Genomic DNA, 26027 nt, shown 5'->3' on the forward strand with positions numbered 1-26027 from the left:
TAGGGAGAGCCCCCTTGAGGAATCATTTGATTCACCTCTTGTGATATAACTGGATTGATCTGTGCTATCATTTAGGTAGAACTGTAGAGTTTAATTTCTTAGCCTTTGGCATTATTGTAAGATTAATACAAAAATTATAAGAGCACTCTGCCAAATAAAACACTGTAGACATATTAAATTAAACGGACCTAAAGATGAAACAAAAAATGAGGTTCTACTCTGCCGTTATCTTTGACAGGTCCCTTCATTTCTGGGCCTCAGTTTCCTTTTCTGTAATGATAATCATTATTACAACAGGGACATTACTGAGCACTTGTCATATGCAAGATAGTTACATGAAAGTTAGTTTATTCAATCCTTACAACTAGCCTTCAGTAGTTTGCTTGTGGTGTTTTTTGTTTTTTGTGTTTTTTTTGCCATTTTTTAAAACACCAAACTCAAACTGTGGAAACAGATTTAGAAAGGCTCAGTAATTTGCCAAACAATAGCTGTACGTGGAGGGGATATTTCCAAAGCCTTAACTATATATATATATATATATATATATATATATGGTCATTTCTTGCTCTAAAATCCTTTGGATTTTTGGTGTGGCGCTATTCATAAGTGAAACCACATTGCCGAAAAGAAAACAATATTTTCTCCAACAACAAAAAAAGTTCTCTTATTTGCAATCATATTTTCCATTGTGTGACAAAACACGTATTTTATGAAAATCAAGGAGTCTGTTATTAATATTCCCTGGCCTGTGCGCTATCAAAGGGACTCAAAGCATCAAACCTTAGTGATAGAATACAGATGTTCACCATAATGTAGAATAACTCCGAAACACAAATATTACTTTTGAGAGTTTGCACAGACTACTTCTTTGATGATACTTTTCTTTTAAGAATAATTCAAAGCCTTGTTAATTTGTGGTCATAAAAACATTTTGCCAGCCATGTTACATGGTTTTAAAATACCAGACTTAAAATGCAAAGTTTAACTTGTGGTTAAAATACCAGAAATTAATGTAATGATGTTTACAGAAAGTGGAATTCACTTTATAGAAACACTGCCCAGGCATGTGTGTGTTTTAGCTCTGATAACTGCCCTCAGAATGCCATTACAGGCTCCACACATAATGGCCAGGTTGGTTGTGTTTTTTTTGAAATGCTTATTTTTTTTTTTTTTTTTTTTGAGAGAGAGAAAGAGAGAGAGTGAGCAGGGTAGGGACAGAGAGAGGGAGGCACAGAATCTGAAGCAGGCTCCACACTCTGAGCTGTCAGCACAGAGCCTGATGAGGGGCTCAGACTCATGAGCTGTGAGATCATGACCTGAGCCGAAGTCAGATGCTTAACCAACTGAGCCACCCAGTCGCCTCTATGATGGCTGGTTCTTAATTCTTCTTTAGCGAACTCATACTAGACTTGGCAGATAAAAGTGTGTCTTTCCTATAGTGCCTTCATCTCAGCAGTTGTCATTATTTTACTCTTGTACATTATTGTTTTAATTTTGTGCTTCCTCATTTCTAATGTGCATCTGAGCATCTTGAATATGTTGGTCCTTGCCTTTACTGAATATTCCCAGAATTTTTACAAACAATTAAACAACAGGGAGAGGTAGGAACACAAAAATCCCTCAACACATTGTTCAATGTGTTTCCAGTGCCCTCCCCCCTACCCCCCACCGAATGGCTTTTCAAGGCTGTTAATTACCATCAAACCATGACATTTTAAGCACAATTGAATGATGGTTGGAATAAGTTTCTTTAATAATGGTGTTTAGGACAGTTCAGAAACTCAGGACAGCCTAAAAGTCTATTTCAAAGTATTGAGTACTAGGAGAACAATGGTAGAAGATGTGGGAAGAAGAAAAGAAATACTAGGGTATCCTCTGTCCTCAATATTTTTTCCTTCTGGGGTGGCTCAGTCTGTTAAGCATCCGACTTTGGCTCAGGTCATGCATGATCTTATGGTTTGTGGATTCAAGCTCCACGTTGGGCTCTGTTGACAGTTCAGAGCCTGGAGTCTGCTTCAGATTCTGTGTGGGCGTCTTTCTCTCTGCCCCTCCCCCGCTCATGCTGTCTCTCAAAAATGAATAAACGTTAAAAACAAAAAAAGAATATTTTCCCCTTTCTTTAAATGGAAAGACCGCTAAACCACAGGAAACATTTCAAAAAGTCATAAGATTAAGGACGTCTTCTAGGAGAGAAAAAATTAGATATTGGAATGTGTTGTGAAGAATTTGAATGGCAGGCTCAAGTTTTGGTTTATTTCAAATGAGAATGTTTACCACAAAAATATTTCTTACGAATGCTAGAGTGTTAAAAGCTTGTAAGATGTGTCAGTCAGCTTGGAAGGAAAATATTAAACACAACTGTAGTTAATTATAGCATCTAAATCAATATGCTTATTAGCAGAGGTGTACATGTGGTAGCTGTTACTGTCATTGATGAGGCCTTAGTTCACGTGAAGTTAGAAACTGAAAAGGAATCTAGTTTTCTGGACGAATATATGGGGTAAAGAGCTTCAAATAGGATAGAGTCCACACAGATAGTGAGCTCAGCTCACCACCTCATAAACAACTATCCTCATTCTACAGCATGAAGCTCTCCATTTCCTTGCTCGACCCTAGGCTGCAGCAATTTACCTAATAAGTTCAGCAGACTTAAACCTGGGGCTTTGTGAATTGATTCTTTTTTAAAAGAACACAACCAAGGGAAACCGACCAAGGAATAAGGCACACAGCAGACAAAATGAACAGATCACTTGGTTTATTGAAGAAGATTGTCAATATGCTACATTTCTTATTCACCTCTGATTGCTGTAGGCTTTATTCATACCCTGAACTAGATGAAAGAGACATAGAAATGAGAACAAAGAAAAATCATTTGAGGATGTTGCAAAGGCTGGATAAATAAAGGAATTGGTAGAACCCAGGGTTGCCTTCATACTCCCTCTCCTCTTCTCTCCTGGGGTTCTCTCCTTCCTATTATATTGTTTACATGTCTATCTTACCCATGGGGTTTTAAGTTCCATTGAGCAGAAGGACTGTGTCTTACTGCTCTTTATCTTTCGGTTCTATTTATTAATTAATTCATCCTTCCATCCACCCATTTGTTCATTTACTCTGTGTTAGTAAATGCTTCATACATTCTAGAAGCATGGGATACACCAGTGAACAAAACAGATGGGGGTGAAAGACAGATAATGATAATATATATATAATGAACAAAGAAATTATGTAGTATTAGAGAAAGTGATAAGTTTTATGGGGAAAAGAGAAAATGAGCACAGAGTAAGGAGGATTGGGACTTGGGGGTGGGCATACTGAACTGCGGTATTAACAAGGGTGATTAGAGTATGCTTCACCAAGAAGGTGGTAACTGAGCCAAGGCTGAAAGGAGGTGCCAGAGTGAGCCAAGCAGAAAACTGGAGGAGAAGAAAGCATTTCAGACAGAGGGAACAGCTAGGACATAGACTCTGGAGCAGAAGCATCTGTGGTATGTTTGTAGAACAAAATGGTGGTGATTGAGCTGAAATAAGCTGAGCCTGGAGGAGGGCAGTGGAAGTCAAGGATCCCAGGGAGCTATATCATGTATAGCCATGTGAGTCATCATAAGAGATTTGGCTTTTACTCTGAGATGGGAGCCACTGCAGGAAGGATGAAATGTCTGTTTTAAATGGGTCATTCTAGCTGCTGTGTTGACAATAAGTGTGCAAATTTCTGTCAGAATATAAAGCAAAGAGTGCCAGAACTAAAAGAAAGAAAAATCAAAGCTGAGTCTATATACTTGTCAGGAAAGGAAAGGCACCAGTGAAAAAATTCACTGAGTAAATAACTTACGAAATAGGAAAAGTCAGGGTTTTTTTTAAGTGCTAGAGCAAGGGAAAGGGATTTGAGATGGTTGTACTAATCAAGGATGGAAAACCGGGTAGGAAGGAACAGTGTTGGATAAAACAAGGCCCTTTGTTCACTGGACAGGAACAAGTCTTCAGTCAGGTCTAATAAGGATCTGGCCTACGGGTCACTCAAAGTTCACAGTCCTTTATCAGCTTCAGATTTTTGTATCTTCTAGGCAAGTGCTGTGAGTGAAAACTTCTCACTATAAAAGTAGTTGGACACGGGAAACTGTTGTAAAGTTCTTACAGAAATCCAGGCAGAAGATGATGGGACTCATAACAGAGTGTGCCATGAAGGTGGTGAAAAGTGGCTAGATTCTGGACACGCGGAGATAAGTAAAGAATAACGTTTAGGTTTACAGCCTGTGCAACTGGATGGTTGGAATTGTCCTGGAGAAAGGAAAAGCTGTGGATAAAGCACACTCAAGGAGATGAGAAGTTCATGCGTGTTTAAGATGTCTGTCAGATGCCAGGGTGGGACCAGTAATAGACACAGTGAGGTCTGGCTGGTGACCTGAAGTTGGGACTTGCAAGAGCATAGATGGTGCCCAATACCAGGAGACTGACTACATGCAGTCAACTAGGGAGCCAGTGAGGTAGAGCTGTGGGGACTTCCAACAACGTTTTCTCCTCCTGGTCCCAAATTTTAATTCATATATATTTTTGTTAAATGAAAGTATTCTTGGGTGCCTGAGTGGCTCAGTCGGTTGAGTGTCTGACTTCAGCTCAGGTCATGATCTCACAGTTCGTGGGTTTGAGCCCTGTGTCAGGCTCTGTGCTGGCAGCTCAGAGCCTGGAACCTGCTTCGAATTCTGTGTCTCCCTCTCTCTCTGCCTCTCCCCTGCAAGCACTCTGTCTCTCTCTCTCTCAAAAAAATAAACACTAAATGAAAGTATTCTTGTAAGCCTCCTCAAGTGTTTTGTGAATGAAGCTGGAGTATGATCAATGATCTTTGAAACTCTCACTGTGCCCAACATGGTGTTTTGAAAAAGTAAGTACTCAATATTAGTATATGTGCTGCCGAAGCGAGCACAAGTAAGTACTCAATAATAGCTACCTTTGACCAATCTCCTACCATGTGCCAGACATATTATATATGTTTACAGACAAATCTTGCTCAATCTCCCCAAATTTATTAGGTATCATTTTACATATAAGGAAAGTGAGGCCAGAAAAAGTTGCATAATTTGCCTATCATCATATAGCTAATAAAGGCAAGGCTGGGATTTAAGCCCAAATTTATCTGAGTCCCTTTTAACTCTGCTTCCAATAGTAGTTTACTAAGCTGGCTAGAGAGCAAAGCAAGTAGAAGATGAGGAGTCCCAACAACCTGTAGTTCCTGGCTTATATCAATTTAGGGCAACAGTTTTCAAACTTGAACATGTACCAGAATCACTCAGCTGGCTTGTTGAGACAGATTGCTGGACCTCAAGTTCCCAGGTGATGCAGATGCTGCTGGTCTGGGGGTGGCACCTTGATAAACACTGGCCTGCCAAATGCCCAGGTCTCTCTAATTTCTCAAGGGGAGAAGGAAGGTCTGGAGCTAATCAAGAACTTCAGAAGGGTCCTTAGTGATAGTTTCTTCTGTTTTACCTCATAGTTTTCTCCTTCCCAAGACACATGAGTGTTGTGGGAGAGGGGATAATGAGGTGATGGTGGCTTAACCCTGGGTGCTCAACAAAGTTTACCATGCTGTCTAGTAAGTCTTTCTTATTATTGTTCTCCCTGAAGTGTCCTTGCCCTATCTGTGAAATGAACTTCCATTATCACCCCTCTGGCTCCTAATGTCCATCAGGTACAGGGGAGGTTCAGGTATAGTGGGCCTTAAAAGCTTACAACACTATTGGAGAGGGGCGGGTGCCCGTTAAGAACAAGATTAAAACTTATAAATACACAGTTAGGTGGAAGGCCTTGGAAGGAACTTGTGCAAGAGTGGAGCCCTAAAACTTAAGCTTCATTAGCTTCATGGGAAATTGGCCTCTGATCAAACATGCCTGGTATATGTCTAAGCTCCAATTACAGACATATGCAAGTTATTTCCCATGCGGCTCTTGAGCCTCAGGCTAATCAGAGGATGTGGTTGATTCCTGTGTAAGAGAACCTGAGCATTTCATAGCTGGAGAGGCTTGCCTGCCCCGAACCTGGTAATGGGGGAAGGGTTGCCAACTCTTTGTACTGCACATTGGAAGGTAAGCTTTGACCCATTTAAGGCACTCAGTTACTTATCCTTGGGTTTGATTTCTTCTGTGAGTTAAAAGCCTTCCGGAAATCTTTTCTTACATATATAAATACAGAAAATCCAACTTAAGAGATTATAACAAGTCCTACTACATTACATCACGAACAAAGTTTGATTTCTCAATTTTAACACTAATGCTCAGGAAAACAAAATTGCTTTTCAAAATCATCAGGGTAAGACTATAAAAAATGTATTAATTTACAAATAAACTTAAGTGCTTGCTTGATAAAGAAGACTACAGCATAGGGTGGCACTCTGAGTTCCTTTTCCAAGTCTGATCTTATTTTCCTTTATAGTTTGTTCTCAGACATATTGAGGTGGAGACCTTATGTGGCCTTAAAAATCCATTGATTCACCCAACCAATACTGCTAAGCATAAGCAAATGGCTGTGGAATTAAGGAAAGTTATTAAAATAGTTACTAAGTTAGGAGGTAGGGGAAGTTAAGAAGAGGGACTCTCATCGACCTTAAATTTTGAAGAGTATAGCCATGCCCACCAAGAACCTCGACCTAAGGTGTTAAGAGGCATGAGAAGCCTTCCTGAAGGAGACTAAAGAAGGCTTTTGATTTGGGTTTTGAAGGAACTATGTGTATAAAACGTCTTAAGAATTATTCCCAGACGGAGAAAGCCAGTATGGCCATCGGGCACTTTTCTAAAGAACAACCTGCCCTCTCCCTCCAGGGTCACTGCTGCTTTATATACACAAAGCAAAGGGTTTTCCTGCAGCAAAGTAGCACAATTCCAAGGGCAAGAGGATTCCATTAAGCGCTTCTGGGTACTGTGACTTGAGGATACAAAGATGAATGGAGCAAGTCCCAGATCTCACGGAAGCGCCACCAGGAACTGAATCAGGCCCGGAGTATTGTCAGGCCGAGTGGCATAGGCGGGACCAGAAGGAGTCACTGGAATGGATTTTCCGCACGGGGCCTCGAGGTCTGGATGCGCACTCAGTCCTCTGGTAGGCTCTAGCATTGCAGCACTAGAGATACAAGAGGTTTGTTCCCGCGTGGGAGCAGCGGGCAAGCCTCCCCAGGCGCCCCGCAGTCCCTCTCGGCCCCGCCCACGCCCCAGGGCGGCTGCGCGACTAGGCCCCCTCGTCTCCACGTGATTGCCGTCACTGCCTCCACGAAGCGTGAACCGCCATCATAAGTCCTGGCGACGGGGCCTGGTCCTTCTTCCCTCCCCCTTCTCCTCTTCCGCGGGGTAGAAGTGACAGGTTGGAGTTGTACTGCCCGCGTCCTGTCCGGCTAGTGAAGCCTTGGGTCGCCAAGAGCCGGACGAGAAATTAAGACTCACGGACTCCGGGGCAGACTGACCGGCTGGCCCCTCAGGTGACGGCACGGCGGGGGCGGTGCCCAGGGCCGCGCCCCGCCCCTCGCAGGCCAGCGCCCAGAGCCCGCGGCCCGTGCCCGTTTCCAGTATGGCCGCCCGCCGTGCTTGACCCGCGGCCTCTCCGCTTCGACTCTTCGTAGGCGATGCTGAGGCCGAGGCCGTGACTGACACTCTCGCTCACACGCACGTACGGACCCAGACCCACGCCCGGAGCCCGAGCCCTGGGCCCGGAACCACTCTCGCCCCCGGCGCCGCGGTCAGAGCCCGGACCACGGCTCCCGTGCCGCTGCCGCCTCGCCGAGAAGGGCCGCGCCGGACCTCGAGCGCGGCGGCCCCCGGCCGGCAGGGATGGGGAAGCGGGCTGGAGGAGGAGCAGCAGGAGTCGCCGCCGCCTCCACGTCCGCAGGGGCCGGTGTGGAGCCCGCGGCCAGCCGCGGCGGGGGCCCGCGGAGCGGGGCCGCCGGCCTACTGGGAGCGCTGCACCTGGTGATGACCCTCGTAGTGGCCGCGGCGCGGGCCGAGAAGGAAGGTGGGTGTCCGCCGGCCGGCATCTCCCAGGCCCGGCCCCGCGGCTGTCAGCGCGCCCTCGCGGACGCGGCAGCGGGACTACGAACGGGGACGAAGGGCTGCGGCTCGGGGCTCGGAGGGCGGCCGAGCGCGCAGCTCCGTCCGGCGCGAAGTTGCCCGTTCGAGTCCCGTCCCGAGCCGGGAACTTGCAGTTCGGATGCCAACTCGTGGCGTTGGCCGCACGGAGTTGCTCTTGTTCTCCGTGATTCTTTCCCCTCGCCTTCCCTGTTGACTCCTGTCACTGGCATTTCAAAACTTCCTGAGTTCTCGTATCTTCTTGCCACTTGGCTCACTATGTAGGAGGGGCATATTTGTAGTCTTGATTGCTGTTAGTGGGCAAATTTTAGGACACTTTCCCCCCTTTGGTTGCGGTTTTAATAACGGCGTGCACACAGAGCTCACTTTTAAATGTCGTAGTAAAAATAGCAAGACTGGTGGAAAGGCTTCAAAACATAGCTTACAGAATTTTACTTTGAATTTGTTCAAACATTTCTTGGTGAGGAATCTTGTTTCTTCATCTTCCCTTTCCTTTATCGCTTTGCAGTAGATTGTTTAGCTAGCAATTCTATATCCATAATACAGTTTCGTTTAGTTCTCTAGTTAAGGTATTGGAAGTCTGTTTACATTTTTAATTTAAGATCGGGTGTCATCTTTAACGTGAAAGATTTTAAAAGCAGATGTTTCTAGTTTGCAAGCCTTTATAATTTAGTTAAGAAATGACACCTACTTAAGAAAAACTCGTTAGTATTGAAGACTGTACCAAATCTGTAGTTGTGTTGGGACTACCTGTTTTTGAGCCTAAGGAAATGGGTGGTCACAGCTTTCACAAAGAAATCACTAAAAGTGAATGGTTTTTAAAAAGGTAAGCAAAACCTGTTTAGCTTCCGTTTCCCACTAAACTGCCACTACTAGAAAATAATGTCTTGCCACAGTAACTTTCGGGTTGATATTCTGCTTTATGACTAAAGTCACTTGCTTTTTTATCATTTTTGAAGGCAATGGCTAAATGCAAACCAAATTAATGTTGAAGTGCAAATGTGCCTCTATTTACTGTTTTTCAATTTTTGTTCAAAACATTACATTCTCCCATTTAACTCTGTAAGCAACCTTAGTCTGGGTTCACATAGGTGGAAATTATTCAGAGAATTGCCATCTGTTGAAAGAATTAATCGACGGAGGCAAGATTATTTCCAGAATGAAATATTGCTGCTTTAGGGACTAGTCAGGACTGGTATTGTCATAGTTCATTGATTGGTTACAGATCTGCAGTTAGGTGATTGTTACTATTGTGTGCCTATGGTGTCCAGCACGGGCTGGCCTGTGGTTTGTGTCCAGTAAAGCTAAAACAGTACAGCAATTTAATGGGCATGTCTCCTTTTATTTCAAGTAGTCCTTGGCAGGTATTGTGGCCTTGATTTTCTGTTCTTTTTCTTACCTTGTACACTGCCAGGCACACAGTAGGGATTTAACACTAGTTTGAGTGAATGACTATCTTCATGAGCCATTAGCACGGGGAACTAAAGTAATGATTGAGTCTTGTAAAACATTAAGGTTATCCTTCTGCTGCTTTTTTTTTTTTTTTACCCCAACAGCCTTATATATGCTAATTTTTTGTGTATAGTTAACAACTCCCTTGTTTGAGAAATGTCAGCCTAAATTATATTTGCTAATTTCCTATTTGTTTATAAGTTTTAGTGTACCTCTCTACTCATGAATGTAGGGCTCACGTGAGAAAAATTACTTGCCAGGGTGTAAGGTATGAAAAGATGTGGTTGAATCTGTAGTGGTCCTGGCAGAATCAGACATCTTTTGTGGCCCATGTTGTGTCTGTATGAACCGTTTGAATGTACAAACTAGCTAGTCAAGCTATTGCTGGTAATTACACTAATACAGAACACAAGCCTCTGCCCATCATAGATAAAATCTGGTTCTAATAAAATATTCTGTGAAGGTTGCTCCAAAAATGGCCTATGCTTTCAGCCTTCTTCCTGATCAAACTTTGGTATTGTTTTTGTTTGAGTAAGTAGAAGAAATGGGATTGATTTTCTTAAATGATTGTGAGTGATACCATGAGTTTAGCGTCTGATGGGGCACAAATACACCATTTGCCCCCCAGAATGTGCTGTTGAGTTTTTTCAGGAAACCTGGGCACATTTCTGGAGGTGGCTGAGTTCAGTTTGTCAGTTTATACCCTGAGGATTTTTTGTGTTTATTTTAGTAGTATAAACTAGTAATTTTTCAAAGTTAAGATTTCCCTGCAATATTAATGATGGTTCTCTGAGTACTTTGTATTTGGTATATTTTTCCTCCATTGCAGCAGAATTTCACTAGAACATCTTCAAAACAAAATAAAACTCATTGATGAAGAAAAACAGTGGAAATAGCTAATTGCGTTACCTAATGCAGTTTTTTTTTATGTTTGGACTAGATGTTAATTTTCTTACGTCAGAAGCATGAGCCATTTCCTTGTCTTAACATCCTAGATGTCTTAACATTCCTATATCTTAACAGCCATTTTTACGGCTCAATGGTAGTATGTTATTATTTCAGAGAAAAGGGACCTTTGAGAATGTTTTGGCTGTGGTCTATAGTTTGTAAGGATTTTGAAAGAGTTGGGAGAGGTAGAAGCAACTATAATTACTACAAATAATTCACTTACCCTGGATTGGTGTCAGGATTTTTCTTGAAGCTAAGGTCTAGATATTGAGAACAGTGGAAATAGATGCATGTAGTGAAAATGGAATAAAAATATATAGTGAAAATATGTGTACATATGTTAAAGATATAATTCTTAGTAGTATTCAATTTATAAGTCTGCCCATTGTGGGGCACCTGGGTGATCAGTCCATTAAGCATCCGACTTTGGCTCAAGTCATGATCACACGGTTTGTGGGTTCGAGCCCTGCATCAGACTCTGCACTGACAGCACAGAGCCTGCTTGGGATTCTCTCTCTCCCTCGCTCTCTGCCCCTCCCCCATCCTCGCTCTCTCTCTCTCTCTCTCTCTCAAAATAAGTAAATAAAGACTTAAAAAAAAAAAATTGGCCCAATGTGACCAGCAAATAAGAGCTTTTTTAAAAAAAAATTATCTAGGGGCGCCTGGGTGGCTCAGTCGGTTGGGCATCCGACTTCGGCCCAGGTCACGATCTCGCGGTCCGTGGGTTCGCGCCCCGCGTCGGGCTCTGGGCTGATGGCTCGGAGCCTGGAGCCTGCTTCCGATTCTGTGTCTCCCTCTCTCTCTGCCCCTCCCCCGTTCATGCTCTGTCTCTCTCTGTCTCAAAAATAAATAAACGTTAAAAAAAAATTAAAAAAAAAATTATCTATTAGCTAATACAGTTTCATTGTGAAATGGATCTTTGGAAGGCATGGTTGTCTTTTAATTCATTGTAAATAAAAAGCTACATCTCGTGTAGCTAGTAAATATAAACTTGAATAAATTTACAGGAATATGATTGTTTTAGTCTGTGGCAAATTAAATTTCAGTGTCACATGTATTTTCATAAATTGGCTATTAATGGCAAGGCAAAGTTTGATAGTGTTTATTAGGACTTTTAAATTTGTTTGCAGGATACATTAGTTTTGTGCAGAAATTTTTGTTTTAAGTTGTATTTGTGACAGATGCAGGAGGAGGGTACAAAAGTGTTTTATATACAAAGCATATGAACAAAATGCTGTACTTAGGAATAAAGGCCAGAAGAGATTAAACATAATCATTAGATTTGTCTTAGGAAGGCAGAATTGATCAGGAGTAGTATTTACTTTTTCTAATCAAATTATTACTTTATAATGTAAAAATATTTTTAGAAGTGATTTTCTTAAGAGTGAGGTTTTTTAATCCTTTGTATGGTGGTGGAGTGGCTACTCTTTCATTTAGAGCCTAGTAAATGAATATTATTTTGTTAATACTACTTCACTAATAAACTTTTGTTGGCTTATTTTTACTAAAAGCTGTTTGCTACTGCCAGAAGCTTTGGAATCCTGTAGTTGGAAAAAGTGTGCCCTCTCTTTCTCTTGTTAATGACTATTTTCTTTTTCTTTATAATCCTTTCAGTGGGTCCTCATAGACACTTGCCAAAAAGATCAGCTTTGGAAGTAGATGTAAAATCATCTAATTGGTTATCATCCGGAGTAGTAATAAGCCAGCCTACTCTTGGGGAAAAATTAAATCATTACTGAGTGCTTGATATTTTAGAAATTCTTTTTCATCCTGCATGTGGCTTGAGCTTTCTGACTGGCCTTGGCAGACAGAGGCCTTTCTTCTATGGCTGAATTTTTCTTCACTGTCTGTTTTAAGCAGCATCAGACACTGTTGATAGCTGCTTCTTGGAACTTTTCTCCGTTTCTATGATTTTGTGCCTCATGGGTCATCCTGCCTTAGTTGTCAGTCACTGCTCTCCAGCCGCCCACTGTCTTCTTTCCTATGTGTGTCCAGCCACCAGCACACACTGCACATGTCCAGGGCAGAATTACCTCGCACCGCCTCTGGTTTCCCAGTTTTTATTAATGCTGTGATTATTCTCTCTGCCACATTGGTCTCATTTTTGACCCCTTAGCAGGTGGTGTCAATGTGTGTTTCCTTTCTTGGGCGACTCTCCCAACAGCCTCCTGCCTGGTGGCACTGCAGAAGGCTCTCCCCTCTCCACTCTCTCCATTTCTGTTTGCATTGTCTGTTACTCATCTGTCATTCATTTTGACACATTTAGCTACTTTAATTATTTTATGGGGGACATTTCTTCACCCAGACTGGAATTTCTGAACCTCTGTCAATAGCAGCATTATGTACATAGTAGGCATTCAGTTTTAAATGAAGGTTTGTCTAAAATGACCTTATCTTCCCCCAGTACCTGAGACCTGGGCTGAGAGTCAAGAGTACACGTAAAACTCTGACTCGGTTGCTGGTCTCACTAGGAATTCTGCTGTAATAAGACATAGGGTGACACCACTTTTTTCTTCCCTACATGTTGCTTTCCATTGTAACCGAGTGATAGACACTTATGTAAACCACACTTTCGTAACTTTTGGATTTTAAGATTTCAGATTCTCATATACCCGTTTATAGATCATGAAACAGGTACAGAGAAATTTAGTATTCTGAAGGTAAAAAAGTTGGTAGGTAGTTGAGCCAGGATTCCATCCCAAGCCATCTGTTCCTAGACCAAGCTGTATAATCCTGGATGAGTTCTTAATGTAGTAGATTTTGTTGTACACCAACTGGAGAAAGAGCAGAACTGCCAGTTTGTGCAGAAGCAATGTATTAAATATTCCAGTGAAGTGCACTTTTTTTTTATAGCTGTAAATACATATCCATATCACTTACCATTAACTTTTTTTTAACGTTCATTTATTTTTGAGAGTGAGTGCGAGTGAGGGAGCCACAGAGAGAGAGGGGGACAGAGGATCCAAAGCGGGCTCTGCACTGACAGCAGAGAGAGCCTGATGTGGGGCTTGAACTCATGAGCTGTGAGATCATGACCTGAGCTGTAGTCGGATTCTTTAACTGACTTAGCCACCCAGGTGCCCCACTATTGACTTGATAACCATTAAAATGATCTTAATCTTAGGCCATTCTGGATCATGTACATTCTGAAAAAGAAATTGAGGAGACCCATGAATGTGTGATCTGGGGAACAGATATTTGGTATTGAAAGCTACTGACCCTGTTCTTAGGTTCTGATATATTCTTGGATTAAGATTTAGACTAACTTGAATTCTGTGAACATTCCTTAGTTTTAGATTAGTGTGACAAGTTAGTCTAGATATGTGGAATATTCTCAGAAACTGGCCCTGATTAAAAGGAACTGGAGATAATCCAGAGGCTGGTGGTGTCATCAGCTTTTGACAGTGGAAAAATCTCTTTGAGATTTCTGTTAGAGGTCCAGGAGCTCCAGAAGTTCATTTGTCGGGCTTTGTTCTTATGAAGGCATTTTTGGATTAGGTGGTCATTAGTTTAATTTGCCATACTAGATCAGTTTTTCATTCCTGTGTGATTGCCTTAGAAAGATTTTTAGAAAGCCCTAACTCTTTGCATGATTCATCTTGTTGCATATAGCACTTATGGCAAAGGTCTGAAAAATCCCTACTGTCTAAGAGGATCCTTGACATGCCTGTCATGGTAGAGTGTCAGACCTGCCTTGTTTGTTTCTCTATAATTGTAAAAAAACACGTGACATGAAATTTACCATCTTAACCATTTTAAGAGTACAGTTCAGTAGTATGAAGTGTATTCACATTGTTGTGGAACAGATCTCCAGAGCTTTTTCATTTTGCATAACTGAAACTCTGTCCATTGAATAGCAGCTCCCCAATTCTCTCTCCGCTGCTCCAGCCTCACCATTCTACTTTCTGTTTTTATGAGTTTGACTACTTTAGATGCCTATTTTAAGTGGAATCATGCAAGATTTGTCTTTTTGTGGCTGGCTTGTTTCACTTAGCATAATGTCCTCAAGGTTCATTATATTGGAGCATGTTACAGGATTTCTTTCCTTTTTAAGGCTCAAGAATATTCTGTTGTATTTATGTACCATTTATCTATTTTATTTATCCATTTACCCATCAATGGACATTTGGATTGCTTTCACTTTTGGCTGTTGTAAGTGATTCTGCTATGAACATAGGTGTGCAAATGTCTCTGAGATCCTGCATTTAATTCTTTTGGGTTATATACCCATACGTGGGATTATTGGATCATATGGTAGTTCTATTTTTAATTTTTTAAACCACTACCATACTGTTTTCCATAGTAGCTGCACCATTTTACAATTCTACCAACAGTGCACAAAGGTTCAGTTTCTCCCCATCCTCACTAATACTTGTTATCTTCTGTGTTTGTTTGTTTGTTTGTTTGTTTATAGTGGCCATCCTAATGAATGTAGGGTTATATCTTGTTTTGATTTGCATTTTTGTAAGTGATATTAATTGAGCATCTTTTCATATGCTTGTTGGCCACTTGTATCTTTGTTTTTTGTTTTTTGAGAAATATTTATTCAGGTTCGTTGCCCATTTTTGTATTGGGTTATTTTTTTTATTGTTGAGTTGTAGGAGTTCTGTATATATTCTGGGTAACAGCTCCTCATCAGATAGATGATTTGTAAATATTTTTTCCCCATTCCATAGGTTGCCTTTTTACTCTTATGAGTGTAACCTTTGATGCACATAAGTTTTAAAGTCTGATGTAGTCCCATTTGTCTATTTTTGCTTTTGTTGCCTGTGCTTTTCATGCCGTACGAGAAAACATTGTCAAATCCGATGTCATGGAGCTTTCCCCCTGTTTCCTTTAGGAATTTTACAGTTTGGGGTCTTACATTTTGTTCTTCAGTCAATTTAGAGTTAATTTTTGTAAGATGTAAGGTAAGTGTCCAAATTCATTCTTTTGCATGCAAATACCACATTTTCCCAGCACCATTTGTTGAAGAGACATCCTTTCCTCGTTGAGTGGTCTTGGAACCCTTATGTGAGGGTCATTTGACCATATATATGAGAATTTATTTCTGAGTTCTCTATTCCTTTTTTTTTTTTTAATGTTTATTTTTGAGAGTGAGAGAGACAAAGCATGAGTAGGGGAGGGGCAGAGAGAGAGGGAGATACAGAATCTGAAGCAGGCTGCAGGCTCCAGGCTCCAGGCCCTGAGCTGTCAGCACAGAGCCTGATGTGGGGCTTGAATCCATGAACTGTGAGATCATGACCTGAGCCAGTGTCAGATGCTTAACCGACAGAGCCACCTAGGCGCCCAATGAGTTCTCTATTCTGTTTGTCTTTTTAGGCAGTTACCACACTGTTCCAGTTACTGTAGCTTTGTTATAAGTTTTGAAATTGGGAAGTGCAAGTCCTTAAGCTTTTTTCTCTCAAGTTCGGTTTGGCTGTTTGGGGTCCCTTGAAATTCCATATGGATTTTAGGATTTTTTTTTTCTGTTTATGCAAAAAGTGCTGTTATGGTTTTAATAGGGATTGTATTGAATCTGTAGGTTGTTTTGGGGAGGGTGAACATCTTAACAGTATTAAGTCTAACACTTCATGAACACAGGATGTCATTCCATTTATTTGTGTTGTCTTTAATTTCAGCAGTGTTTTTGTATTTTCAGTGTGTGTAAGTAAGTCTTTCTCCTCCTTGGTTATTATATTTATTCTTAGATATATTATTATTGATGCTGCTATAAATCAGACCTGCATTTTTGAACAAATTATTTCAATTCATACATGATTAAGCATTGTGAACATGTAGTTTTGGAGAAAAGAAACATGTTCTGTATTTGAAACAAAGAATTGTACATGCTTAAAGTGTTTCCTTAGGTTACTTATGTATAAATTGAAATGCATTTTAAGTCCTTTTAAGTTCTAACAAACTGTGACTATTTTCTGAATCAGTGATGATTGCAAAATCATATGACAGTCTAACTTTGGTTCTTAAGAACTAATTTTTTTCTATATAGTTATAGTATTACATTTGCATCAAAACATGATAGTAAAAAACTATCTCAGCAGTAAAGTTTGAGAAATAGTCTAAGCCAGCTCTACTGATACAAATTAATTAGCAGTTTGTATTCATGGTATGGCAATGGCCCTACTTGGATTTTTTTTTTTTTTTTTGTGGTGGGGGCGGGGGGTGGGTGGCAGGGAATGATTAAATTGGAGGCAGAGGATTTTCTAGGGAATTTATAGTAGAAGGGTGCTGTCTAGAGCTTAAACCCTATCTCAAAGCTCTCTATAAATAAAGTTTATCATTCTAAAAGTTATTTGGTAGAGCAGTGCATAAGAGAGGGCAGTGTGCTGTTCAAACTGGATCATTTTAAAAAATGCTTGTGTGAATTGGTGGCATGGACTCATCTGAAGTATTGCTTCTTGGTTTGCAAGTAGGGAATGAAGTAGTGGTTAGCACTACCAAGAGGCAATTTGTCTTTCCTGAACTAGTGCAGCAGTAGTTATCTTTCATATGTAGGGGGGTTATTTCATATTTAGAGGTTTATCTCACCATACTTGGGGCTTCTCTTGGTTACAGCTGGGTGTGAAAAAAGGTAACTGAGACTCGAGTTGAAGAGAGGAAGATGTAAGAAAGAAGCAGCAGGCTGGAATTAGATTGAATTTTATTAAGATCCTAGAGATTCTTGTAGATAGGAAAATTTCTGAGTATTGTCAGTTTCTTCCCAACTGCATTTGGGTTTATTTGTGTTTGTATAGGATCTTGAGCTTTTGGAGGTTGAGGTCTGGGTCATGTTCTTCCTGCACCTATCATTTTAAGGCTTCAATACATTCAGTCCTGTCTTGGTAGGAGAGGCAGTGAACCATAACCAATTAAAAATGAACTGGAGTGAAGAAAAGGTATTGCTGAAATGATAGTGTTTATCCAAGTTTGACATCTCACCATTTCAGGAATATATTATGTAAGCAGTTATTGCCTGTAATTGATAATGGTTGTAATTACTTAATGACAACAGCTAATGTTTATCAAGCACTTTCTTTGTATCCAGCACTGTTAATTGCTTTGCATGCCTCATCTCATTTAATCTTCACATGAACCCTATGTGGGGTGCTAGTCCTTCTTCCCTCACCCTTCAGATCTGTTTTTGGTTACAGTTCCTCTGTGGCTGTCACTGCTCCTTGGTGGGAGCGGGGTAGGGGGTGTGGGCTTGCTTGTGATAGTATGATACACAATATTAGATCTCCACTGAAATGGGACAATATAATATACAATAATTGTTCCTTAGCATACAGTCTGGAGGTCAGTTTGGAAAACTTTTCTTCAATTTCACAAAAAATGCATGTTGAAACCAATTATAAAATACAAATGAGTAAATGGAGAAAATTTTCTGTAATCTATCAAGTACAAAGAACCAACATCAGTCATCAGTTTTCTAGGTTTCTGTGCCCTCCCCAACTCTCTTCCTTTCCCCTCTCTTCCCTCCCCCCCCCCAACTCCCCATTCAAAAAAAAAGATATTGCTACATTGCCTTTGAAGAAAACTTATCATTTGACATTTCAACAATATTTTGTGAGGGTGCCTGCTTTTTCTCATTGGCTATTACTCTTCTTTTAAGTCCTCACCAATCTGGTGAGAAAAGTTGTCACATTGTTTTCATTGATTTTTTAAAAATTGCTACTGTTTCTTAACCATGGCTTCATATCACTGTTAGAGTAATACAGTTAGGTGTAACAAGTACCTCAAGTTCAGAGAGAGGAAGAGTGCTCTAGGTGGTAAATTCCTGGGCCACTCTAGGTAGTATGCTACATATGTACCAAAGTCAAAATGTGTGTCAGCAAGGAAAGAATTCTGGAAACCACTATTCTTTGAGTATGGCAAGGAGTTGTGGTAGGAAGAACATACCAAAACTGCTTTGTGAGTTACCTAAGTCAGTGAGTGAGAATCATGGCCTTGCCTAGGACTCTAAGAGGTAATAATTGAAAAGTGGAAATGGTGATTGAGTGTGGCTCTGGACTCTTGTCATCTGCCTTCTGGCTGTGCGACTTTGGTAAGTATGATTGACCACTTTGTGTCTAAGCTTCACTGTTCATAGATAGAGTAGGGATAATGATAGCATTTTTGTCATTGAGTTGTTGCAGAGGTTTACTGAGTTGGTGGAAAGCTCTTAGCACATTGCTTGACACATTAAAAAAAAAATTAGTAAGGTTGAATACTATTATAGATTTGCTCATTTGTATTACTTTTGTATTGTTCAATCATGTCTTTCAGTTTTTCCATTGGTATTTGGATTTTCCTTTGTGACTCGATGAACACTTAATTAAAGATTAAGAGTTGCATTTTTCTAAATTTTCATTTGCATTTGAATTTTCTATATTGAATTTTCTTTCTTTTTAAAGAAAAATTTTTTAATGTTCATTTACTTTTGAGATAGAGACAGAGCACCAGCTGGGGAGGGGCAGAGAGAGGGAGACACAGAATCCAAAACAGGCTCCAGACTCTGAGCTGTCAGCACAGAGCCCCACGTGGGACTCAAACCCATGAACCACAAGATCATAACCTGAGCTGAAGTTGGATGCCCAAAACACTGAGCCACCCAGGCACCCCTCTTTTTTTATTTTTAAGAGAGAGGGCACAAGTGAGCATAGGGCAGAGAGAGAATCCCAGGAGGGGCAGAAAGAGAGAAGCAGGGCTCATCCAAAGCAGGGCTTGAGCTCGCCAGAAGCAGGACTCAGACTCATGAACTGTGAGATCATGACCTGAGTCAAAGCCACATGCTTAATGACTGAGCCACCTAGGCACCCTATATTTTAATATTTATTATTATTATTTTAAAATTTATTGATCAAATCTGCCACGCTTTTCCTTTATGCTTTCCTTTATAGTTGTCATGTGTAAGAAGCCCTATGCATAAAGTGTATTCACCAATATTTTTTCTCTCTGATTCTATTTTTAAATGAAAATCTGTAAGTCATCAATCTTTTGTTATCAGGTAGGGAATCTATTTTTCTCAAATGGTTAGTTGCCTTCATACCACTTAATGAGTTATACAGAATATTTTCTTTTCATGCAAATTCTATTATATATTTGGATGAGTTACTTGATTTTCTATTTTTTTTCCTGATAATTTTATTTTGTCCATTTTATTATTAGCTGGCTTGACAGTTTATTACCTCCCCCTAAATTACTGTTATTCCAAAAGCATTTTCTGGTCTATCTTGTTTTCATTCTCTACAAACCGTAAAATCATTTTGAAAAAAATTTAAAATTTCTATTTGCTTTTTGATTAGGATTGTGTTAAAATGTTAGAAAAATTTGGAACTTGACATCATTTTTAATGTTTTCTATTTTCCTTTCACACACACACATATTAAGTTGAACTGTATGGAATTGCCATTTTTGTGGGCCCCAAATGATTTAATAACAGTGTAGTTATTCAGTAATATTAACATATATGTTTGCATGTATTATTGCATTGGCTAGAGCTTTAGAACACTATTAAATAAGAGTGGTGAAAAAGTGGGCCTACTTATGTTTTTTTGGTCTTCATTAGGGAAATACCTTCAGTGTTTCATTGTGAAGTATGATTGTAGCAGTTGGTTGGAATTAGATGTTCTTGATAATAGAAAATTTCTTATATTTTTAAGAGTTTTAGTCTTAAGAGTTATTAGGGATAGATGTTATACTTTATCAGTTCAAATTTTATGTGGTTTTTTTTTGTTTTTTTTTGTTTTTTTGTTTTTTTTACTTTAAGCTATTGATTTTGGCTGTTTGAATTACAGAAGCAATTATTTTAACTCATTCCACTCAACTCTCTTGGTCTAACCCATGTTTCTCTTCCCTCTAGAAACCTGTTCATGGATGCCCATTGAGCTTAGGCTGCTAACTCCCACAGACATTCACATTTGTTCCCTCTAGTTGATGTATAATTTTTTTTTTTTTTTTTTTTTTTAATTTGAGAGAGAGAAAGAGTGCATGCCTGGGGGAAAGGGGCAGACAGAGAGAGAGAGAGAAAGTCCCCAGCAGGCTCCATGCTGCTGGTGCAGAGCCCGACTTGGGGCTGGATCTCATGACTGTGAGATCATGACCATCTGAGGTGAAATCAAGACTTTGATGCCCAACCAACAGAGCCACCCAGGCGCCCCAATGTGTGTATTTTTATTCATTGTTTCTTTCTTTATTTATTTGTCTCTCTCTCTATCTCTCTCTCTCTTTCTTACTACCAAACCCTTTAAAAGCTTTTAAAATATTTCAGAAATTACAATGCCTGAAATATTTCAAAAGCTATCAATATTAATAATAGCACCAACAAAATGTGGTTTTAAGAATAACAAGAAATGTGCAGAATCTGAGGAAAACTTTAAAACATTCTTGAAGGCAGAGAAGTAGATTTGACCAGTGGAAAGACATTCCTTGCCCTTGGGTAGGAGAACTCAACATCATAAAGATGTCAGTTCTCCCTAAGCTAACATTAATTTAACACAGATGCAATTAAAAAATACCAACACAACTTTTTATAGAGTTAGAAAAGTTGATGTTAAAGTTCATATGGGAAAATAAACATGTAGGAATGCTGGGGAAATGCTGAAAAAGAAAAGTTATGAGGTGTGATTAGCACAGGCAGTTATTAAACATATACTGTAAAGCCATTATATACTTGGAAAAAGTAAGGTATTGATATATAAATAGATAAGTGGAATAGAATAGAAATTTCTTATATAAATGGAAATAAGTGGATGTGAAGTCCATGTGGTTTATGCTATATACCTGCTTTCCTTCAGGGAGTCTAGAATGTGCTAGGTGGAGAGTGTTTATATGATCAGCCCCCAATTAAAACCTTGAACCCTGTATTAATTTCCTATTGCTTTTGTAGCAAATTACCACAACTTAATGGCTTAAAACAATGCAAACTTATTCACTTATAGTTCTGAAGGTCAGAATTCTAAAATCAAGATATTGGCAGGTCTGTGTTCTTTCTAGATGCTTTGGTGGAGAATGTGTTCTCACCTTTGTGGGCTTCTAGAGGTCACTTGCATTCCTTGGGTCATATTACTCCACTGTCCTGCTTCATTCATTCCAGCTTCCTTCTTTCATCGTCATATCGCCTTCTGACCCTCTGATCTGCCTCCCTCTTGTAAAGACCGATGTGATTACATTGGACTCATTTGGGTAATCCAAGATGACCCCCTTGTCTCAAATCCTTAGTTTAATCACATCCACAAAATGCCTTTTGCTGTATAAAGTAACATTCACAGATTTTGGGGATGAGGATGTGGACGTCTTGAGAAGCTGTTATTTAATCTGCCACAGACATTGAGTCTGTGCTTGAGTTGCCCTGGTGGATAAGACACCAAAAGCACAAACAACAAAAGAAAAAGTAGATAAATTGGACATCATCAAATGAAAAAGTTTTGTGTTTCAAAGGACAACGTCAAAGAAGTGAAAAAACCCACAGAATGGGGGAAAATTTTTGTAAATCACATGCCTGAGACATACATGTCTCAGGGGGAAAATTTTTGTAAATCACATACATGAGACATGTATCTAGAACATAAAAAGAACTCGTAACAACTCAATAGAAAAAGACAACCCAATTAAAAGATGGACAAAGGATCTGAGAAAGCATTTCTCCAAACAATAAGCTCATGAAAAGATGATCGGTATCATTAGCCATCATGGAAATACAAATCAAAACCGAAATGAGATACTACTTCACACCTACTAATATGCTTGTAGTAAAAATGACAGATGATAACAAGTGTTGGGGAAGATGTGGAGAAATTAAAATGTCATATGTTGCTATTGAAAATATAAGATGGTACAGTTTCTTTGGAAAATAGGCTGGCAGTTCCTCAAAATGCTAAGTAAAGAGTTATGTTCCAGCAATTCTGGGTATATTCCCAAAAGAGATGAAAACATATGTGCACACACAAACTTGGACAGAAATGTCCATGGAAATATTTTTCTTAATAACCCAAAAGTGGAAATAACTCAAATGTCTGTCTCATCAACTGATGAATGGATAAATAAAATGGAATATTATTCAGCCATAAAAGAATAAAGTACTGATGCAGGCTATAAATACAAATGAACCTTGAAAACATACTAAGCGAACAAAGTCAGTCACAAAAGACCATGCACGACCACAAAAAAAAAAAAAAAAAAAAAAATTTCCAGAATAGACAAATCCTTACAGACAGAAAGTAGATTAGTAGAGACAGAAAGCTTAGGGCTAGGATGGAGGAATAGAGTGACTGCTAAAAGGTGTGGGGGTTTCTTTTTTGGGGTGATGAAAATGTTCAGGAATTAGTGGTGATGATTGAACAACTCTGTGAATATACTAAAAAGCATGCATTGTGTATTTTAAATGGGAAATTGCATAATATGTGAATTATATCTCAATAAAGCTGTTATTTAAAACATTTATTTAAAAATTGACAAACATCTGAAAAAATACATAAGGTACCATTTCTCACTTATCTGATTGGCAGAAGTTTAAAAGCTCCTTAACCCCTCTGGTGAGCCTGTGGAAAAGTACGACTTTACTGGTGGAAATGCAAAAAAGGTACAGCCTTAATGGAAAGAAATTTGGCATGTTATCCAACATAACTACGTATGTGTTTAGTATTTTGACCTAGCAATCCCAGTCCTAGGAACCTACTCTGAAGATATCCTTCTGATATACAAATGCATATGCACAAAGTTATTCATAACATGATTTCTAATTGAAAAATACTGGAAACTGCCTAAATGTCCATATGAGGTTGAATAAATTATATTATATTCCCATGTGGATTATTATTAATACTTATAAAACAGAATGAAGAAGGTCCCTAGAGTCTGATATTCAGGGATTACCTGAATACACTGCAAAATGAAAGCAGAAGAGAAGTAAAGAGAAGGGAAGGGAGGGAGAGAAGGAGCGAAGGACGGAGGGGATATGTCTGTGTTGTGTATATATGGAGTATGCATGCTACCTTAACAAATTTTTTTTTTTTACTGAATTGTGTGTGTGTGTGTGTGTGTGTGTGTGTGTGTGTGTGTGTGTGTGGTGTCATTCTATGAATACATGTATAGATTTCTGTAACTACCACCACAGTCAGGATGCAGAACAGTTGCATTACCCTCAAAACTCCCTCATGTTTTGCCATTATAGTCACACCCTGTGTCCACACTTCTAAACCCTGGCAAATGATGTGTTTTCCATCACTATAGTTTTCTCTTTCTGAGAATGTCATGTAAATGAAATCATACAGTATGTATAGTTTTGAGACTATAATGTTGAGATTGGTTTCTGTGACTTACCACAGTGCCTTTGAAATTCATACAACTTCTCATGTATATCAATAGTTTGTTCCTTTTAATTGCTGGGTAGTATTCCAGTGTATGAATATACCATGATTTGCTTATCCATCATATTTTGATAAAACTGTGGGGTGTTGGCAGTTTTTGGCTATTACAAATAAAGCTTCTCTTGGGTAAATACTTAGGAGTGGAATGTCTGGATCATATGATAGCTGTATGTTTAAGAACCTCCTTTGTTTTCCAAAGTAGTTATTCCCCAGTGAATAATGATATTGAGCATCTTTTCATGTGCTTATTTATCATCCAAATATATTTTTTGGTGAAGAAGCTCTTCAGATCTTTTGCCCATGTCTATATTGCATTATTTTTTTTTAATTTTTATTTTTGAGGGAGGGAGGGGAGAGAGAGAGAGAGAGAGAGAGAGAGAGAGACAGAGCGAGAGCAGGGGAGGGGCGGGGAGGGGGGGGAAGACACAGAATCAATCTGAAGCAGGCTCCAGGCTCTGAGCTGTCAGCACAGGGCCCCATGTAGAGTTCGAACTCACGAACTGTAAGATCATGGCCTGAGCTGAAGTCGGACGCCTAAGTCGGTGCCCCTGTTTTGTTTTTGTTTTTGTTTTTGTTTTTGTTTTTGTTTAAGTTTATTTTCAGAGAGAGAGCATTCATAAGTGGGGGAGGAGCAGAGAGAGAGGGAGAGAGAAAATCCAAAGCAGGCTCTGCACTGTCAGTGAGGAGCCCAGTGTGGGGCTCGAACTTATGAACTGTGAGATTATTCGACTTGAGCCAAAATCAAGTCAGATGCTTAACCTACTGAGCCACCCAAATGCCCCATTATTGGTTTTCTAATTGAGATTTGAGCATTCCTTATATATCCTGGCTGTAAGTCCTCTGGAGGTATATGTTTGCAAAGATTTCCTCCAAGTCTGTGGCTTGTATTTTCATTCTCTTAAGAGGTGTCTTTTGAAGAGAAGTTTTTAATCGATTAAGTTCCAGTTTATCAAGTTGTTGTTTAATAGATTATGTTTTTGGTATTATATCTAAATCTTTGCCTAACTCAAGGTATCAAAAATTTTCTCCTGTGTTCTCTTCTAGAAGTTTTATAGTTTTAGGTACTCCATTTAGATCTGTGGTCCATTTTGAGTTAGTTTTTACATGTGGGACAAAGTATGGATCCAAGTTCACTTTTTTGTATATGGATATCCAGTTCTAGTGCCATTTTTTGAAAAGGCTGTTCTTTTCTTACTGCATAGTCAGTGCAGTTGTTGAAAATCAGTTGCCTATGCATGTATTGGTTTATATCTGGTCTCTTGTTCCAATAATCTGTTTGTCTATCTAGGTGCCAGAACCACACTGTCTTCACTACTGTAGCTTTATAATAATTACTGAAACAGATAGTTTAGTCCTCCAACTTTGTTCTTCTTTTTCAGAGTTGTCTTTGCCTATTGTAGGTCCTTCACATTTCCTTAAGAATGTGAGTCTTGGGGCGCCTGGGTGGCGCAGTCGGTTAGGCGTCCGACTTCAGCCAGGTCACGATCTTGCGGCCCGTGAGTTCGAGCCCCGCGTCAGGCTCTGGGCTGATGGCTCAGAGCCTGGAGCCTGTTTCCGATTCTGTGTCTCCCTCTCTCTCTGCCCCTCCCCCATTCATGCTCTGTCTCTCTGTCCCCAAAATAAATAAACGTTGAAAAAAAAAAAAAAAAAGAATGTGAGTCTTATTATCACTTTATGTAACAAAGACTGCTGGGATATTGATTGGGATTGTGTTAAGTGTATGATCAATTGGAGGAGAATGGACATATTAATATTTAGTCTTCTGAACAAGGGAAATTTTATGTGTTTAGGTCTTTAAGTTTTCTTAGTAATATTTTATAGTTTTCAGTGTAACAGTCTTTTTAGATCTTTTATCAGATTTATCTCCATTGTTTTATATTTTTAATATTATTCTAAATGGTATTTTTTTAATTCAGTTGTTATTGTTTTTGCTAATATATAGAAATGAATTGAATATTTGTCTATTGATCTTATCTTCTGTAATCTTCCTAAACTGACCTTTAGTTCTATAGCTTTTCTATAGATTCCATTATATTTTCTCTATAGATCATTATGTTTGCAAATAAAGACAATGTTACCTCCCCTTTTCCAGTCTGGACACATTTTATTTTTGTTGCCTGATTGTACTGGCTGAAACCTCTAGGACAGTGTTTAACAGAGATAGTAAGAGTGAACATCCCTATCTTGTACCTACCTCATCTTAGGGGGACAACATTCAGTCTTTCACCATTAAGTGTGGTTTT

General features: G+C 39.5%; 1 protein-coding gene across 1 annotated transcript in view; it reads left to right on the forward strand.

Moving 5' to 3' along the window:
- The first annotated feature begins 7199 nt into the window (after window positions 1-7199).
- TMEM131 (transmembrane protein 131) overlaps window positions 7200-26027 on the forward strand; it is a 238990-nt gene continuing 220162 nt past the window's right edge. The window contains exon 1 of the mRNA XM_047851472.1: window positions 7200-7985. Coding sequence (XP_047707428.1) covers window positions 7805-7985 — 181 coding nt within the window. The 5' untranslated portion in view covers window positions 7200-7804. The remainder of the gene's footprint in view (window positions 7986-26027) is intronic.

The sequence above is a fragment of the Prionailurus viverrinus genome, chromosome A3, assembly GCF_022837055.1.
Source record: "Prionailurus viverrinus isolate Anna chromosome A3, UM_Priviv_1.0, whole genome shotgun sequence".
Classification (NCBI taxonomy): Eukaryota; Metazoa; Chordata; class Mammalia; order Carnivora; family Felidae; genus Prionailurus; species Prionailurus viverrinus.